General features: G+C 48.3%; 9 protein-coding genes across 9 annotated transcripts; 6 read left to right on the forward strand and 3 right to left on the reverse strand.

Moving 5' to 3' along the window:
• Positions 1 to 87: 87 nt before the first annotated feature.
• FMAN_06191 (phosphate transport protein) lies at positions 88 to 1984 on the forward strand (the record flags this gene model as incomplete). The annotated part of the gene is made up of 5 exons (XM_041827060.1): positions 88 to 623; positions 676 to 908; positions 958 to 1454; positions 1501 to 1582; positions 1629 to 1984. The coding sequence occupies 5 exons, from the start codon at positions 88 to 90 to the stop codon at positions 1982 to 1984; spliced, it is 1704 nt and encodes a 567-aa protein (XP_041678061.1).
• A 729-nt stretch (positions 1985 to 2713) lies between these two features.
• Positions 2714 to 4087, forward strand: FMAN_06190 (uncharacterized protein; the record flags this gene model as incomplete). The annotated part of the gene is made up of 1 exon (XM_041827061.1): positions 2714 to 4087. One exon carries the CDS (start codon positions 2714 to 2716, stop codon positions 4085 to 4087), a length of 1374 nt encoding a protein of 457 aa, XP_041678062.1.
• Positions 4088 to 4724: 637 nt separating this feature from the next.
• On the forward strand, positions 4725 to 5229 carry FMAN_06189 (uncharacterized protein; the record flags this gene model as incomplete). Its single annotated transcript, XM_041827062.1, has 2 exons — positions 4725 to 4839; positions 4898 to 5229. The coding sequence occupies 2 exons, from the start codon at positions 4725 to 4727 to the stop codon at positions 5227 to 5229; spliced, it is 447 nt and encodes a 148-aa protein (XP_041678063.1).
• Positions 5230 to 5449: 220 nt separating this feature from the next.
• Positions 5450 to 6681, reverse strand: FMAN_06188 (uncharacterized protein; the record flags this gene model as incomplete). Its single annotated transcript, XM_041827063.1, has 5 exons — positions 5450 to 5784; positions 5830 to 6208; positions 6255 to 6371; positions 6441 to 6457; positions 6528 to 6681. The coding sequence occupies 5 exons, from the start codon at positions 6679 to 6681 to the stop codon at positions 5450 to 5452; spliced, it is 1002 nt and encodes a 333-aa protein (XP_041678064.1).
• Positions 6682 to 7525: 844 nt separating this feature from the next.
• On the forward strand, positions 7526 to 10145 carry FMAN_06187 (CTP synthase; the record flags this gene model as incomplete). The annotated part of the gene is made up of 18 exons (XM_041827066.1): positions 7526 to 7574; positions 7630 to 7638; positions 7693 to 7739; positions 7791 to 7799; positions 7853 to 7899; positions 7950 to 7986; positions 8033 to 8061; positions 8121 to 8187; positions 8249 to 8282; positions 8336 to 8343; positions 8394 to 8490; positions 8542 to 8549; positions 8605 to 8655; positions 8704 to 8844; positions 8890 to 9593; positions 9642 to 9887; positions 9935 to 9987; positions 10039 to 10145. 18 exons carry the CDS (start codon positions 7526 to 7528, stop codon positions 10143 to 10145), a joined length of 1743 nt encoding a protein of 580 aa, XP_041678065.1.
• Positions 10146 to 11258: 1113 nt separating this feature from the next.
• Positions 11259 to 12265, forward strand: FMAN_06186 (uncharacterized protein; the record flags this gene model as incomplete). Its single annotated transcript, XM_041827067.1, has 3 exons — positions 11259 to 11883; positions 11928 to 12049; positions 12098 to 12265. 3 exons carry the CDS (start codon positions 11259 to 11261, stop codon positions 12263 to 12265), a joined length of 915 nt encoding a protein of 304 aa, XP_041678066.1.
• A 475-nt stretch (positions 12266 to 12740) lies between these two features.
• Positions 12741 to 13712, forward strand: FMAN_06185 (uncharacterized protein; the record flags this gene model as incomplete). Its single annotated transcript, XM_041827068.1, has 3 exons — positions 12741 to 13262; positions 13310 to 13624; positions 13674 to 13712. 3 exons carry the CDS (start codon positions 12741 to 12743, stop codon positions 13710 to 13712), a joined length of 876 nt encoding a protein of 291 aa, XP_041678067.1.
• Positions 13713 to 13866: 154 nt separating this feature from the next.
• Positions 13867 to 15090, reverse strand: FMAN_16049 (uncharacterized protein; the record flags this gene model as incomplete). Its single annotated transcript, XM_041827069.1, has 1 exon — positions 13867 to 15090. The coding sequence occupies one exon, from the start codon at positions 15088 to 15090 to the stop codon at positions 13867 to 13869; it is 1224 nt and encodes a 407-aa protein (XP_041678068.1).
• Positions 15091 to 15580: 490 nt separating this feature from the next.
• On the reverse strand, positions 15581 to 17502 carry FMAN_06184 (uncharacterized protein; the record flags this gene model as incomplete). Its single annotated transcript, XM_041827070.1, has 5 exons — positions 15581 to 16393; positions 16448 to 16630; positions 16681 to 17111; positions 17167 to 17267; positions 17327 to 17502. 5 exons carry the CDS (start codon positions 17500 to 17502, stop codon positions 15581 to 15583), a joined length of 1704 nt encoding a protein of 567 aa, XP_041678069.1.
• Between the last annotated feature and the right edge of the window lie 714 nt (positions 17503 to 18216).

Below are 18216 nucleotides of genomic sequence, written 5' to 3' on the forward strand. Positions count from 1 at the left end.
TTTCCAAGTACACGTACGTACAGTACACGAAATTCAAGACCAGTTCTATTCTTCATATCGTTCTTTATTAAAATAATTCTTCCTAAAATGGCTGCCACTCCTGGTCCCGTCGCCAAGACAAGCGGCGGCAACAATGCCTTCCACAACTTCCACAACGACTTTGCTCACATCGCCGACCCCAATGAGCGTCGTCGTCTTGCCCTCGCCGAGATCGACAAGGCCCCCTTCGGCTGGTACCATGTCCGCGCCTGTATCGTCGCTGGTGTTGGTTTCTTCACTGACTCCTACGACATCTTCTGCGTGTCCATGTTAACCATCATGCTGGGCATTGTGTACTACCCTGGCAAGGGAAAGCTTGCTACTAGCTCTGACAACGCCATCAAGCTTTCGACTTCTGCTGGTACTGTTATTGGACAGCTTGGATTTGGTATGCTGGCCGATATTGTCGGTCGTAAGAGGATGTATGGTCTGGAGCTTATTGTCATCATCTTCGCGACTCTTGCTCAGGCCCTGACTGCTGGTTCGCCCTCCACCTCGCTTGTTGGCCTCATCATCTTTTGGCGTGTAGTTATGGGCGTGGGTATTGGTGGTGACTATCCTCTGTCTTCAATCATTACCTCCGAGTAAGTTCATTTGCGTTAAAGGAGATCAAGTCCAGGTCAACTAACATCACAGGTTTGCTACCACCAAGTGGCGTGGTGCCATGATGGCTGCTGTCTTTGCCATGCAAGGTATTGGCCAGCTCGTCGCCGCTCTCGTCATGATGTTCCTCACCCTCGGCTTCAAGTCTTCTCTCGAGGGTGCCCCTGATACCAAGCACTGCACTGGAGACTGCCAGGTCGCCGTTGACAAGATGTGGCGTACCCTCGTCGGTTTCGGTGCCGTCCCTGCTTGCATTGCCCTCTACTGTAAGTCGCTTACACCCCTGCCTTGCAACACATAGTGACACTGGTATAGACCGTCTCACCATCCCTGAGACTCCCCGTTACACCTTCGACGTCGCCCGTGACGTTGAGCAAGCCGATGAGGACGTCAAGGCCTACATTAATGGCAAGCGTGAGGGTGACACCGACGAGGTCGCCCGTGCTCAGGTCCACGCCAGCGCCAAGTCCAACCTCCAGGTCCCCAAGGCCAGCTGGAGCGACTTCTGCCAGCACTACAGCAAGTGGAAGAACCTGTCCATTCTCATCGGTACCGCTGGTTCATGGTTCTGTCTTGATGTGGCCTTTTATGGTCTCAGCTTGAACAACGGTACTATCCTCAAGGTTATTGGCTACTCTACCAAGGATGCCAACAACATGTACGAGTACCTTCACAACACTGCTGTTGGTAACATCATTATTGTCTTGGCTGGTGCTGTTCCTGGCTACTGGGTCTCGGTTGCTACTATTGATACCCTTGGACGAAAGACTATTCAGCTTGGTGGTTTCATCATCCTGACTATTCTCTTCATTGTAAGTTGTTGTCGTGGTTGGTGATTTACAAGATTAACGTGTTTAGGTCATGGGTTTCGCTTACAACCATATCTCCTCCAACGGTCTCCTCGCCATCTACGTCCTTGCCCAGTTCTTCTTCAACTTCGGTATGTCTATATTCCTTCCACGTAATACCGTAACTAACAACTCCAGGCCCCAACACCACCACCTTCATCGTCCCCGGTGAGGTCTTCCCTACCCGCTACCGATCTACCTCCCACGGTATCTCCGCTGCCTCAGGAAAGATCGGTTCCATCATTGGCCAGGGTGCCATCTCCATCCTCCGCACCCACGGTGCCACCGACAAGAACGAGGCCCCCTGGATGGACCACGTCCTTGAGATCTATGCTCTTTTCATGCTTCTCGGTATCTTCACCACTCTTCTTATCCCTGAGACTGCCCGTAAGACTCTTGAGGAGCTCAGTGGTGAGGATGACTACGCCAATAACCCTGAGACTACCATTGATACTGAGGCTCACGCCGGTAAGAATGAGCGAACCAGCGGGTAGGAGTGTGTCACTCTTTTATGTTGGTGCTGCTGATTGGATGTGTTGGTATCACATGAAACTTGGCAGTGATCTACGGACCCTGCTGGGCTGATGGAACAGAACCTGATTTACTAAAACATTCCTTGATTTGGTTGAGATGCTTGGAAACTCAACAGGTACATTACAAGTTTATAGCAAAATTAATAATCACTAAATAAATACCAAGTTACTGGATCGACAGTCCCTTGACAGCGTGACTTGGCCGTGCTCAGTCGCAGCTTGTAGTGAAGAAGAAATGGTTTGAGGGTGGCAGTGTGTGCGCCCCCCTCAGGAAGCAAGAAAATACCGGACCTTGATTTAGGGTGTTATAATAAACTCAGCAAAAGATATCTAAAGCTTAGAACCTTGATCCTAATTGACAAAAAGACTTAAAAGATCTCATAGATTTATATGAAATTATTCAAGTCTTTTTATTATTTAGGATCAAGATCCTAAGTTTTCTTTCCTCCCCACGTAGACCACCATTTAGAACGGCAGTATGAAGCCACCACCCCATCTTTCACTCCTACCTGTAGTCTGATAGATCTGCACTTGCTTTAAAGACTGCATTGCTGTTGCCATGAGAAGCTGTATGTGTTCCTTCCCTCCTTTCACTCTCCTTCGCCAATATCATGAGCTCAGGACTCCTCTCACAAATAGAAACTCAGCATCAACACAGCACAGGTACCAGCAAACTTTCAATACAAAATGATGGATCTAGACGTCGAAATCAACCCCTTGACTAACAGAGTCGATGTCGGAGAGTATTACAGCCTCTGCTTGGTCTACTACTCCAAAACCAACAATTTATACTCCAAGCTTATTTCCCGCATACACGAGGGCCTGTTACTCCTTTCGGAAGAATTTCCCTGGGTCGCCGGCCAAGTCCAACATGAAGAATGCACGGATCAAGGAGCCAATAAATACAAGATCATCCCTTTTCGAGTGGTGCCTTGCTTGCAAGTCGAGAATCTTCTAAAGACCTCCTCAACGGATTTCGGACGTAGAAGAGGAGAGAAATTTCCCATGCATTGGATCAACGAGAGTCATGTCCCCATACAGGAGCCTTTGGCGGACTCGAAGCCCTCTCCTGTGATGGAGTTAAAATTCACCCGCGAACTAGGCGTTGATATCCTCACCATCAGTATGAGCAGCAAAGTCGTCGACAGAGCAGGCCTAATTATGATGGTTCGAGTATTGGCTGAAGCCTGTCGTGAGAAAAAACTTCCATCCTCGGATATTGTTGAGTCAACACATAAAAACGCGGCGTTTTTTAACAATGACAAGAAGAGCCTAAGGTATGACAGAATCCCCATCAAATTTGTGCCGGATCCGCAGTCAACCCAAAGCCCATCGTATGAGGCAAAAGGTATTGATTGGGCTCTGTTCACTTTTGATCGAAAGGCTGTGCAATACATCGAGGACTTGGCCTTGGCTTATGACAGCCCCTTAGAATCCTTCTTGGATATGGATATTGATCAGGCTTTTTCCGCTTTTGTTTTCCGAAACATATGCTGTGCAAGGGACCGCCGATTCACCTCGGGGTGGACAGCGAGATGCTTTCGTACGGTCGATGCACGTGGAGCCCGAACACAAAAAGCAGAGGCGGAACATCTTGGGGCACTTCAACACATGACATGCAATAGCTATACCAACCCGAGCACTATGAGTGTCGAGACAATAGCCAGTGACTTATACAAGGCCTCATCTCCACCCGCACTCAGTCGGGATGTGGAACATTTCATGTTCAATACGGGCACAGTAATCAGCAACCCGGCTTTTATTTCAGACGCAATTTTCAACCCTGAGCAAGATGTTGCTATAGTCTCCTGGGCCGAAATTGAGAGCAGGAGCTCGGATTTTAACCTATCAAACTCCTGGAATATCCGGAGTATTAGGGTTCCATATCATCGGCCTGCATCAGAGGGTCTTGTGTATTTCATGCCCCGAAGGAAGGAGGATGAAATGACGGTAGCTCTATCGTTGCGGAAGACGGATCTGGATATGTTAATGGGATTGGCAGACTGGACTGACCGTGCGACATATGGCGAAAACCGACTTGCAACAGACGTCCATCAGCATTGATCACAATATAAGGTATATTCAGGACTAGTAGAAATTAATCAACTTCATCCTAAATGACAAAAAGGCTCAGGTAAATATACATAAATTGAGGATATCTTTTACTAAGTTTATTTTAACACCCTATGTTAAGGTCCGGTATTTTCTTTCTTCCTGAGGGTAGTCTTCTTAATTTCGTGGCGAAGTGCAGGTATCCTGGCTTCTAAGAATGGAGATATTCATTTCAATCAACTTCATTTTCAGTGACTCCTGGTCTCTCACCCAAAAAGAAGTATCTCGCTCTCTTCCTCTTTGATTGGTGGACCGTAGAATAAACACCATCGTGGCTCATCCCTGTCGTCCTCCCACCAAATGACGTCGAGGCGCCACGAGAACCGGTTTTTAGAGCGACACGCGCCACACCCAAAAGACTCAGCATGGCATCACAATGCGTCTTGGTCAACCACCACCAAGAAATGAAACAGCCTATGAGATTTGCCTTGCGTCGTTTCAGATCCTTGCAAAGTGGATGACGTAGCAAGACGCGCAATGTGTATAAAGTCGTGTCTTCAGCACGGTCTTCCAGCCTGAGAGACAAAGATAAACCAGACGATAAACGATACAGCAGATTCCACATAATTTTTGTTTGATATTCTTCACAATGGAGTGGACCAAGGCTACCTATAACGAGCAGTACGAGAAGTGGGTTCCTTGGATGGAGGACATGTATCTTCGTTGGTTCACCAAGGATAACAAGACAAGCTATGCTGCCAAGCGTAAGATCTCTACACTTCCCTATCCCATTCCGTTCTCTCCCTTTTAACACCACGATAGAAAACCTCGACAGGACCAAAGTAACTGGCATCGAACAAGTCGACACCCTCCAAGACGGCGTCCATAATCTCGCAGCTGGTCAAGTCGGCCAAGGAGGACTTCTCCAACCGGTCGGTGACCTCGCATCAAAAGAGGGCGTGAACCGCGCTGAGCGACAAGGCCGTGATGAGAACGGCGGATACGTCAACAAGGATGTTCCAGGCTCTGGAGCCATGAACAGCACAGCGAACGCTGTTGTCGGTGGTGGACAGGGTGCTGCCCAAGGACTACAAGATGTTGGAAAGGGCGTTGGTAACACCGTTGGTGGACTCTTGGGTGGAAAGAAGGAGTAAGTAATATTGGTGCTTCCTTTTGGTGTTTTGGTATTGGACTGGATAAAGGGTTGGGTATACCTTTGGCTTGATGGTCTCGGTAAATGGTACGATGCAGGATACGGATAAGCGATACTATTTTGTGGGTGCTTAATTATTATTGCTATATACCACTAAGTGCACTCTATGCTTCAATACAGAGTTCTATCGCTGGAGCTCGCTCACCTTGTGAGGCAATACGTTACATCCCAAGCAACTCCTTCATCCTTTCGCCCATAACTCCGGGGTGCGGCACGATGATAGCCCCCGCATCTTCGAGGGCTTTAGTCTTGGCCTCCGCAGTAACATCTCCATGTCTCCAGATCGCACCGGCATGTCCCATAGCCTTTCCTTCAGGTGCCGTGCGCCCTGCTACCATTGCTATGACAGGTTTGGGTCTTGGGGACGTGCGCCGATGTTCTCGAATGAGCTCCGCGGCTTCAAGCTCTGCTTCACCTCCAATCTCACCAATCACGATGATTCCCTTGGTTTCGTCATGATCGAAGAAGAGCTTCAGTCCATCTGCTAGGGTCGTGCCTGTCCCGTGTTAATGGCATGTCAACTCGCGCGATGAAGACTTACCTGGTAACATATCGCCTCCCATTCCTACAACGAGACTCTGTCCCAAGCCAACCTGTGAGGTAGACCCGACAGCTTCGTAGCTCAAAGTACCTGACTTGGACACTATACCAACACAGCCGCGAGTATACTGCTTGTAGGGCATTATGCCTACACGACACTGGTTCGGGGAGATGATGCCAGGGCAATTGGGACCTACCAGCCGGGTCTTGGACTGTGTTCTCAAGACCTCATGAACCCGAAGCATATCGTGAACAGGTACATGCTCTGCGACTGAGACAACGAGAGGAACCTCTGCTTCAATGGCCTCGAGAATGGCTGCGGCTGCGAATTTCGCGGGGACAAAGACGGCGCTGACGTCTGGTTTGACTTCCTTCATCGCCTGGGACAGCCATTAGATTGGGAAATTGAGAGAGCTAGTGATTCACCTCTTTGACGGTGTTGAAGACTGGTAGGCCAAGGTGTGGCCGGCCACCTTTGTCTGGAGAGACTCCTCCGACAACATTTGTTCCATAGCTTATCGTATCTTTTGCATTTATGGTTGCCTACGTCGTGGGAAGTCAGTCCTTGAATAGCTTCGTGACGCGTGGGATTGAGTCGAGTCGCGTACGCACCGCTGGGCCTGTGAAGCCTACTCGATTGGCGTCCAGTAATTAGTCAACCCCTTCTATATACCCAAAAAAGTATGACACATGCCATACCTTGGTATATAACTCGAGTCTGGTCTGTTATCTTGAGGTTCCGTATTGTTCTATCATATGGACTTGTACGGGCTGAGGACGTGGAGAAGCATTTCGCCGTCCTGAGAATGTTTGTCGTAGAACGAACATGGTGCGAAATCCGTGATGTTATCATCCTGAGTGTGGTACATCCAACCAAGCACGCGGGGAAATATTACATAGAAAAACTGAGCTTATGTGAAGTGCCGCTGAACAACGCAATTGTACGTTGCTTCCGAGGTCAATTGGTAATGAATGGATCGTGAAACTACCCCGCCATTGGCGATCCTTACAATCACCATTGCTACCTAGCTAGCTAACCTGTAGCAAGAGATACACCAAGCAATTGGCCTCGGTTGGGAGCTCTCTACTCGTATAGCAGTTGATGTGAGGGGAGCCTGTTATCTGGAAAAATTGAACTCATCCTGTAGCATTCCTTCATGTCAATTCGAGCTTGTTGCACGATGTATAGTTTCTATCGTCGGAATTCAGCTGGGGTGCTTTTATAACTGCGTTCACACAAGATACAGCGGGGAACAGTACCTGACTGTGATCATCACTTCTTCCCAACGCAAGCTCTGGGCTCTTTTACTATGACATGTGATACTTTCTATCTCCCCCCTATCTTCTAAATGTCTTCTACGTAGTTGATTGCTGGCCACAAGGTCAACCTTTAGGCTGCTAACACATCCATATCTGAATGGTTTCAGTTGAACCAGTTCACTGGCTGCCAGGTGGGGCTCAACCAGGATGAATCCACGGCGTGACGCACAGAGTCATCTCCAAGCCGCATTTGGAAAGCGGTCAACGTTCTGAGCTTCACAGGGCGTGGCAGAAATCGTACCCCACCGCCGAAACTTTCTTTTCGTTGATCGAAGTTTTTGCGAACGCGCCGTACAAAACTCCCTGCAACTCCGCCCTGCAATACTAGCAGTTTCTATTCTCTATATAAACGAACAATTGAAAGAACAAACGGCATCATGAAGGTTGTTCTTGTGAGCGGCGGAGTTATCTCTGGTGTCGGCAAAGGTAAGCTTATCGCCGTCGCATTCTTTCCAAGGGCGTGCTAATTCGTGAATCACAGGCATTATCGGTATGGCAATTGATGAGCTGTGCTGATCTTCTCAACGACTGACACCAATGTTAGCCAGTAGCGCTGGTCTTCTGCTCAAGACTCTCGGTCTTCGAGTCACGGTACGATACGACAACCATGGTCACCAAACGAGCTTTGACTAACGTTTCCAGGCGATCAAAGTACACCCCACCGACGAAACCCTCCCTCACCGACGATTCTAACCCTCGACTAGACCGATCCTTATATCAACACCGACGCTGGTCTTCTAAACCCTCTCGAGTATGTTGCGACTCAATCCCATGGCCCTTTCTTCCTTTGACACATCCCAGGCACGGCGAGTGCTTCGTTCTCGACGATGGCGGCGAGGTACGCTCAATATTCACCAACGAAAAACTTTGCGCTGACCCCTCAGACCGATCTCGATCTTGGAAACTATGAGCGGTATGTTCTTTGACAACAAGACTTGACCGAAGCTCGACCAGGGACTTATAGTACTCCAGATACCTCGGCATCCAATTGAGCCGTGACAGCAACATCACCACTGGCAAGATCTACCAGCAGGTTATTGTACGAATCTTCACGAATATTCGATACGCGATCCGCAACCACTAATACAATTGATGTATAGGAGAAGGAGCGACGTGGAGACTACTTGGGAAAGAGTATGTGTTACGTTTGAGGTTGTTGTTTTATGCGGATGCTAACGATTTCGTAGCTGTTCAGGTACATTGCGCAGCTCTACCATCTTGTAGATCCGACTAACAGCATTCGAGGTCGTTCCCCACATCACAGATGCCATTCAGAACTGGATTGAGCGCGTTGCCAAGATTCCAGTTGACGCTTCTGGTGAATCGCCAGATGTTTGCATCAGTACGTTGTCCATGAGCCAGATCTTACGCGACATTCGCTAACCCACCATAGTCGAGCTTGTACGATCTCCTACCGATTACCGATGGCTTGGCATGGCGACTGACTTAGCGATAGGGCGGAACAATTGGCGATCTCGAATCCGGTCCTTTCGTTGAAGCCCTTTCGGTATGAAATCCAGACCGATCTCGAAGCTCAATACTGACAGCTGTAAAGCAATTGCGACACAGACTCGGCCGCGACAACTTCCTCAGCATCAGCGTTTCCTACGTCCCTATCATCAATGGAGAGGAGAAGACAAAGCCTACTCAGCACGCCATCCGACAAGTTCGAAGCGCCGGTTTGATCCCCGATGTGGTATGTTCCTCGCGATCCATACCAGTCCGCGCCTAACGTCTCCAGATTGCCTGCCGCTGCGAGCGAGAACTCGACGTCGCTACCATTACAAAGATCGCCCGAAGCTGCCAAGTCGAAGATGAGCAGGTCATTGGCGTCCGCAACATGGACACAATCTACCAGGTCCCTCTCCTCCTCGAACAAGAGGGTCTACTTAAGCTTCTGCGTAAGGGTCTCGCCCTTGAGAAGCTTGAGGTTGCTCCTCCCATGGCTCAGAAGGGCCAAGCTCTTTGGGACCTTTGGAAGAAGACCGTTGTCCCCGATCGACACCTCGAACCCGTCAACATTGTCTTGGTTGGCAAATACGTCAGCCTTGACGATTCATATCTCAGTGTTCACAAAGCACTTGAGCACTCTGCTATGCGATGCAAGCGCAAGCTGAACCTCATCTCCGTCGATTCCGAGCACCTCGAACCCGATATGCAGCAGAAGGATCCCCGAAAGTTCCACGAGGCTTGGGCTCATGTCGTTCGAGCTCAGGGTATCATTGTTCCTGGTGGTTTCGGTACTCGGGGTATCCGTGGTATGGTTGATGTCGCCAAGTGGGCTCGAGAGCGAAAGCTCCCCTACCTCGGCATCTGCTTGGGTATGCAGACTGCTGTCATTGAGTACGCTCGCAACGTGATGGGTCTCAAGGATGCGACATCCGAGGAGTTCTCCGCCACCGCTGAGCACAAGGTTGTCATCTTCATGCCTGAGGGCTCCAAGGAGTAAGTCTATGTCGGGTGAATCAAGGAAGTTATGCTAACAAATGACAGGAAAATGGGTGGTACCATGCGACTTGGTAGCCGAACAACCCACTTCAAGCCTGGCACCGAATGGAGCAAGCTCCGGGCTCTGTACGGAGGAGCCGATGTTGTGGAGGAGCGTCACCGACATCGCTATGAGGTGAACCCCGACTACATCGAGGATCTCGAGAAGGCTGGCCTTTCCTTGACTTCAATGGATGACCTAGGTGTCCGAGTTGAGACCATTGAGCTGAAGGATCACCCCTTCTTTGTTGGGTGAGTATTATCCATCGCTTATAACGACTATTGCTAACCGTCGACAGCCTCCAGGCTCATCCTGAGTACAAGTCCAAGACCTTGGCCCCCGCGCCTTCGCGTGAGTACCCGCATGTTGTTGATCACCGCCCACCATGACTGACTGTATTAGTGCTCGGTCTTGTCGCCGCCAGCTCCGGATGCCTCGACGAGATCATCGAGGCCGCTCGCGTGAAGAAGGAGGCCACCAACGGTGTCAGCGACGTGACCAACTTTTAGATGGCGCAGTTCAATGTCAGGCTTAGACTGGGAGACGGTCCCACGGATTGGGGGTTATGGGCTTAGATCTACGTAGGACGTGAGATATTGAGGCTTTTTTAGACTGCATGGTCGGCGTTGGGTGCTTAAAAATGAACTATACCTTGGCGAAAATGATAGACATGAATTTACAGATGCATTGTATACTGAAGTGCTCTCAGTTTGAAGTTCTCAATGTCGGTGACTGATGATCAATTGGACGTCCCATACAACGCTTTTCTACTCGCGCAAATCTGCCCCTCACTCAAAAATCGATAGCGACGCCTGTGATTTGACACCCGTAATTGCTCAACCTGAATGTTTGCTAGTTTTGCTTCGTATTTCCTCCGTGATGCATCGTCAATTGAAGTTGGTGACAGCAAGATTGGGCTTGTTTACTGGCGACACGTGACTAAGAAGCGTCCCAGTACCCCTCGTTGATCGCCTCGGCAACGTTTTTCAAGATCATCCATTGTGAGATTGTGGTGTTTGTGATTTTTATAGAAGCCTCTCTTCCTGCAACACCATGGCTCTTAGACTTAGACCTCAACTGCGAAAAATTCCTTTATTCTCGAACACGGCCATTGTACTGATAGTCCCCCAACCTTTGCGCTTACTTGCTAAGGGAATGTCAGGCTCAGACAAGATGTCTACATATACACGAATATTTGTCACAGAAGCTCATGAAAAAAGTAAGTCGAGGCTTCAGTTATGGAATGACAATGCGGAGAGCTTAAGGCATTTTACTTAGGAAGGAATACCCATTCCAATGGGTGCTCTCGTTAGATCAAAGCGAGCTGGGGAAGAGATGATGCAACGTATAGCAGGCGGAGGAAGTAAGCAACGAGACACACGCCTCGTTTGATCCATCATGCTAATTTCTACTCTGATAACCTCCATGCACTTCTAAAGCCTCAGAACATCCATGGCGAACGAAAATTCTCCGAAATAACAGACAAAACATACGGAAGAGGAAAAATAAAAGCATTACTACGCTATATCAGAGATACCACTGAACAGAAAGATCACAGGGATCTGACGATTCCGGTCTATATGGAAAAGGTTGAGGAACATGAAGAGAAGTGGCGTCTCACTATGGCTGTTGACAGAGAAAGATATCGGCCGATAATCAAGATTCAAGATGCCAAGCATCAGCAGGGCTTTCCCAATGTCATATACGAGGCTGCGTTTCAGGAAGTGTTCGAGTTCAATCTGAGCACCGGCATCACTGACGAGTTACTCACCGACATAGCGCAGAGCTTCCACTTGGGCAAGGTCTCGAGGGAGAGCTTGAGAGAAGTCATCCAACGGCTTTTCAGTATATTTCGGAAGAATGAAGCGCTCAGTCTGGAAACAGATCTTTTGTTTCTCAAGAACGGAAAGTTTATGTGCAACAATTCGGATTTCTTCTTTGACGACGCAGCACGGGGCCGACAGCAAAAGCTTTTTTCTCTGAGGGATAAGGGACAGGAGATCCCAGAAGAAGTGCGAGCTGAAAAACATGGGCTGGTGTATGTTCATATGGATGGAAATATTGGAAATGTGGTTAACGGTGCGGGACTTGCGATGGCGACGAATGATGCAATTAGTCTGTATGGTGGCTCGAGTGCCAACTTTCTTGATGCCGGGGGTCAAGCTACAAAGGAGACGATGCTGCAGGCTTTCAAGATCATCATGTCTGATAAGCGAGTCAAGGCGATTCTGGTCAACATCTACGGCGGTATGTTTATTCCTAAGGCATTGAGTATGAGCTAACAGGAGTAGGAATCACAAGATGCGATATGATTGCAGAGTCGATCATCGCAGCAGCAAGCGAGCTTGGCCCCTTGAAAGTTCCTATGGTAGTCAGACTGCAGGGAACAAACTCGGAGGCTGGACTCCAGATGGTAAGTGCGTCGCGTGTGGAATGTGAATAATAACTGAAACGTTTCTAGCTCAAAGATGCGACCTTGGACATTCACGTTGAGGCAGACTTTGGGAAAGCGGCTCAGGAAGCAGTTAGGTTGGCTGACATTGGCGTGAAAGCTGAGAAGCTGCAGTTGAAGCGCCAGAGTATTAGCGAGCTAACTGAAGAGCTTGAGGAGGATAGCAAAGCGGGCTAGATATGTTCTTAGGGGTTCGATCAAGCCAGGTTGCTTTTTGATCATTGGTATGACTTCAACGCATAGATTTAGAATCTCCGAGTACGGCTATTTGGGGAAATATCTATGATATATCGCCGATGTAGGTGAAAGGTACCTTTATCCCAATAGAGTAACCACCAGCATAGCTTGATACTCACGCAGACACGCGGAATTCCGACTGTCCTCGAAAGCTTACCAGCCATTAAGGCCGTCTCTAATTAGACCCTGACTGCTGCAAACCCCTGTTCGTCCTCGTGATCTCTTCGATATAATAGGCCAGAAATAGGCGGATGAATCCCTCAGGACCAGAAAGAGTATAGCATCAAATTTCCCGCGGAATATAAACACACGTAAGCACCAGCCCACCAAAACAACAATTCTTTTCGTTTCTCAGGTGAATACGTAGACTACTGAGAGACTTTGACGAAGCCTAAGGAGCTTCAATTGTCGTGTCATGAAAATGGCTGCTCTCAAAACTCGCCTTGGCTTCACAAATACGACCTCGTACATTCTCTTCTGCATCTTCGGTGGCATCCTATTCCTCTTCTCTACTCTTCAATTTCCCTACATCAACATCGACGGTGTATTCTGCGCAAAGGGAAATCCGTGGTCAGTGCCGGGAGAATGTTATGTTTTCCAGAAACCAGGCCTTATGCGGTCTGGCATACTGTTACACCTGGTGACGTTCTTACCCGCGGGTGCTCTGGTGTGTTTCCAATTCATACCGGCTCTTCGAACACCGAAGTATATCAAGTTCCACCGAGTAAATGGATACGTCGTTCTAGTACTCTCGGCATTGGGAATAGTGGCAGCATTGATTATTGAGAGTGAGGCCATGGGAGGCATATTGTCCAATAGGATAGGAACGTGGACTCTTGCGACGCTGGTTACTACCGCGATGGTGAAGGGTTATGTCAGTATCAGGAACAGAGAGATCGAGAAGCATCGTGCTTGGATGCTGAGGGCCTGGTTTTGGGTGAGCACTCCGCTTACCAAACCCTGAACGTTACTGACTTGCAAAAGGCAACATCAATCATCACCATGAGATTCATTCTCGTATCACTAGCTCACATTATAGGCCACCCTTCTAGGTCGACTACCATGAGCATTCCGTGTGCAGTTATTGAATATCTACACGAAAGCTTCCCTGGAACTAGGCAGAACCCATATCCAAGTTGTGCAGCATACGTCTCAGGCGAGAAACCGTTGCAAGAAGCGCTTGTGACGACAAATTGGGATTTGAATGACTTGCCTGGTATCACGGCTGCTTTAAGAGTTGGCTATGCTGTTGGAGGCTGGCTAGGTTTTCTTATCAATGCTACTGGGATAGAAATTTATGTAAGTTACTTTCTTGTGTTTTTGTTATTGGAATCTAACGGCAGACTAGATATGGAAGACTGCATCTCCCCAAAAACTCAAAGCTTGATGAAAGGGTAGAGATATTGGTATATATAGTAACTAGAAAACCTGTAGATATGACTATAAAAGTATCACAAAGCATAACTCGAAAGTGAGGTTTGGCAACATAGCGCCGTTTTATTCTAATAACCCGTATATAACCCGTCCATATCATGGAGTCTTTACCTCTTCAGTATACTTATGCTGAATTGAGCAGCAGTTTTCGTAGGAGTACCGATAATAATTTCGTCTCCATTTCTCTGTGGCACCAATCTCACAACCTCTCTGGTTGGTTCCCAATGCACAGTTCCGTATCGGTACAACTCTCCAAAAGTCCCAGGACGATGTGTGATATCATGACTCTCCTTCTTCTTGATGAGATCGCCCAAAGCTGGACGATCACCCATTGAGTTGTGATACATCTTGTACATGTGACTCTTCTCGAGCATCTCCACCATAAACGCTTCGGCTTCACTTCTCTTATCGAGATCGGGCTCATCAATGCGTGTGAGGAAATAGTCGGCTTGCTTTTGACCGTCGAGATTGGTCTTGAGAGCACCGAGAATACCGTTTTCGATGCCCTCTACCATGAAGACCTTCTTCTCCCAGAATTCACGGCCGTCGAAGCCGGTGGTGCGATCGACAAGGTTGCGGGTGCGGTCACCAATGACCATCTGAGAGACATAGTCTGTCATGAAGTAAATCTGATTCTCATCCTCAGGATTTGCAAGACCTTCTGCGAGACCGATCTCAGCGATGAGAGGATGCTTGTGAAATCCATCGACATTAGTTCGACCCTTCCAGAGCTCTTTGTACCCTTCGTGCCAGTTCTTGATAAACTCGCAGTTCTTGCGAGCAGCGAGCATGAAATTGCCTAAGTCACCCCACTTGGCTCTAATTTGCCCTGTGATAATCCAGGCAGCCATTTCATAAGGCGTATTGGGTGATGAAATGTGATCCCAGAACAGCGTGTCAAGATGGATATGAAGCATATTGCTGACGTCCATCCAAACTCCGCCATGTTCGTAAACAAGAGGAAGGCGAGCAAGGTCGGCTGCATGCTGAGGACTGTGCTTTCCATCCATGGTTTTATTGACAAAGGTTTCCGGAAACCACTCTTTGCCAACATACTTGAAGATGTTGTTAGGCGAGCCTTCGACGAAGTCTACCAGACGGACGGTCCAAGAAGGACCGAGGCGTCTGACCCAGTTGATGACTGTTTGTTGATGGCTGGGGTACATGGCGTAGAAGCCTTTGTCCCAGACTGCCCAGACATTCTTCTCCGAGGTGATGGGTTGGTATGTTTGGAGCTGAGCGATGATTTCAGACTCGGGGCGGAGATCTAATAGTGAAGGATCAATTTCGCGCAGGCCTGTAGCGCACTTGGGAATTGTGAATTTGCCCATTGTTGAGGTTGTAATTGTAGAAGTTGGTAGGAGAGTTGATGTTACACTCATGTGGAAGGCGTTGAAGAAGTTGGAGTGAATGATGATGAAGGCGAAGAGAATGGCGGGTTTGATGCGGTTGTTATATTGATGAAGTTGGTGAATCGAGATGAGTCGACTTCTTTATCGAGGATAGCCTCATTGTTTATGACTCTGGAGCTGCAGATGAGTGATTCTGAAGGAGAGATGTGATTTGCTGGCAGATCTCTGAATGGCCTCGGTGGAGATTGCACTAACCAGAAACGGACCATTTCAAGATGAATCATCCATAAACTCGTCTGATTGGACCCTACTGTGCTTATTTTCGTACTCACTTCTGTTCCCCCCAACCACAAACGATAATTGCTCCTAAGCCATTGGACATTCATCTGTTGTTAATCTCCTCAACAGGCTCAACTCTTATCGCAGTCTTTTGACATCCAGGTCTTGATATTTAGCTTTGTTCAAGCGTCTATTCAGCCATCTCTCTAACCTCCTCCCAATATCCCTGGTCAAATCCATACACCATCTTCACCTTCTTATTTTCAGGTCGTAGCAAATGCACACGAATGGTCCTCACTCGAGCGTCCTCAGGTATATCGCTGCTACATCTCACCTCTCTTCCACTCCTGGCCTCTTCAAGTTCCATGACTCTTGCCCCTACTCTGGCTGACTGGGTTCCATTAAACACACCTTCTTGTACACGTTCTGCTAGCATGACTGCGATAGCTCTTCTTCGAACGGTTGGATCGCGACATCTTGCTATGACTGAAACTAGAACTGATGTGTACCCGAGGTCGACGTGGAAATATGCCTCCGAGGGAGAGTCTTTAGCCCAGTTTCTTTGAGTGTAGTTCTTGTCAAGTCCGGCTGCTGTGGCCGCGCAGTTGACAATTTCGTCAAATTCAGCGGTGAAACGATCCCAAAAGCAAGGGTTGCCTTGACCGTGCAGGTACTTCGCAACATTAATCTCCAAGTACTTTCGATGAAGCTGCAGCAGGGCGATCGCGCGTTGTTCACCAATACTCAAACTTTTGCCACTATTCTTAAGCTCAGTCAAGAGAGTATCAAACGACTGGCCCCACTGCTCGACCTTTGTAGCGTGTGAGACTGTTTCGTAGATTGGCTTTCCCTTCAGACCAGGACTGGCTTGTTCAACAAGGAGCTCCAGAATGGCTTCTCTTGCATCAGAAAGGGATGAAAATGAAGTTTCAGGAGGCGGAAGTGTATTGCTGAAGGTCTCATGGTATGATGACCAAATACCTACATCAACGTCCCCCATGAGCTTAAGAAGTTAGTGGAGGCTCAAGGTTTAGAAGAACATATGGTGAGGACATACCATAAGGAGTTGTACCGCAATACGTCTGAAGCAGGCATCCGCAAGACTGAACGTTGCTTCTACGTCAGACTTGGCATGAGAGCCGTGACCTCTATTGGTGGATAAAGTTCTTCTGAACTGCTGAATCATGGCGCAGCCATAGCGGAATAGACCAATGGCTGAGTCAGTCTTTCCATGAAGAAGCTTGAGATGGGTCAACATATATTAAGTAGTAGCCATAGGAAATAATTTACCTCAATGCAGATGAAAATCAAACATGACAGCACAAGGACATGGCCTTGTGATGAAGTGTTAGGTGATGGGTTGAGAAGTTCCTTGATAGCAAGATTGTAGTGTTTCAGTGCCGAAATAGACTCAAGACTCCGCCACTGTTCATGAGTAAGATAGAGCTCATGATAATAGGCCAGGGCGACGATAGCATGGCTTATACAGTCTGTGGACTGAGCTACTTGTAGAACTCTTCTATTCCAAAGGTCATCTTCAAAGAAGGTCTGAAAGTTTACCAGGGTCTTTTCGATGAAGAACTGGAATGATCGTGCCTCGGGTTGAGTGCTATATGTGGAGATGACAGAGGTAGGAGAGGAGGCGGCTGATGGGGATGACGCAGCTGGGGGGCTACGTGTGCTGGTTTGATAACCATCGCATTTCCGACCAGTGGATGTACCTGAAGCGAATCTGTCAGTGTAGATCCTTGTGTCGAGTTATGCAGGTGGACATACATCTTGTACAGGCTGGACGAGCTTCGTCACATTTAACTCTGCGGACTGCTGCTGTTAGAAACAAAAACACACCAATAGAGATCTCAACAGATGGCATACTCCTGCAATCCGTTAGTCACTTCATTTACACTCGTTTGCAAGCCATTTAGAATGAACTCACTTGCAAGTGCCGCAGCCAGTCCGTACTTTTGGCGCTCTAGCGCGCTGCCTTTGCCCTGGTTTCACACGAGTCATATTGACGGAAGACGCCCATACGAGGTTTTGTCTTGGATTGAAAGACTTTGCAGATGAGAGGATTGATGATTTGGAAAAGCGGCCCTGCTTTTTGGATGTCATACCCGTCCCTACTGGAAAGGATCCTACACTAAGCCTGATCTGATGCAACGATGTCAGATTCTAGACGTGCCCGTACGAGTCGACGAATCAGAGATCAGAGATAAGTGGCTCTCCATACTTCTCGGGTCAACTTTTCAAGGTAAGATAGAGAGCCAGCGAACGCCAGAATGTAGCCCGTATTATTAAAACGAGAAGCACAGGGGAGAACTTATCACTGTGGCTTCTCGGGACAGCTACCTTTCGAGTATAGGACTCTATCCTAATATAGATGCATTGCTTTGTTTGGTGTTGGATATAGTTGTTATGACTAGCGGCCTGTTTCGAGCTCTGTTACACCTCAAGAGAAGCTGGAGAGGCCGAAACGTAGTCATTGGTTTCTCTGGCCTGCTGCAATATCATTTACGTTTGTATTCGATGCAGCCCTCTGCGTGTCCGAGTTTCAGGCGCCTTATTCGGACTTCTGAAAACCCAAGAAGAGGTATGGTAGAAAGTTCCAAGGACTGCCGCTGCGATGCAAGAGATAGGCATCCCAAGCGAGCGAGACTTTCCATATCCAGGAACCAGGCTATCCGTATATACACATCCTAGATATACGCCAAGTCCTATAAGGAAAGCATTCAACGAAAAGCCCGATAGCGCGTAGGGAGTTGCTAAGATTATGGTAGCCACAGTAGATGGCTCATGGCTCGGAAGGGTTTGGGGAAACGGGCTTGT

This window comes from Fusarium mangiferae, assembly GCF_900044065.1.
Source record: "Fusarium mangiferae strain MRC7560 genome assembly, contig: FMAN_scaffold002, whole genome shotgun sequence".
Lineage (NCBI taxonomy): Eukaryota > Fungi > Ascomycota > Sordariomycetes > Hypocreales > Nectriaceae > Fusarium > Fusarium mangiferae.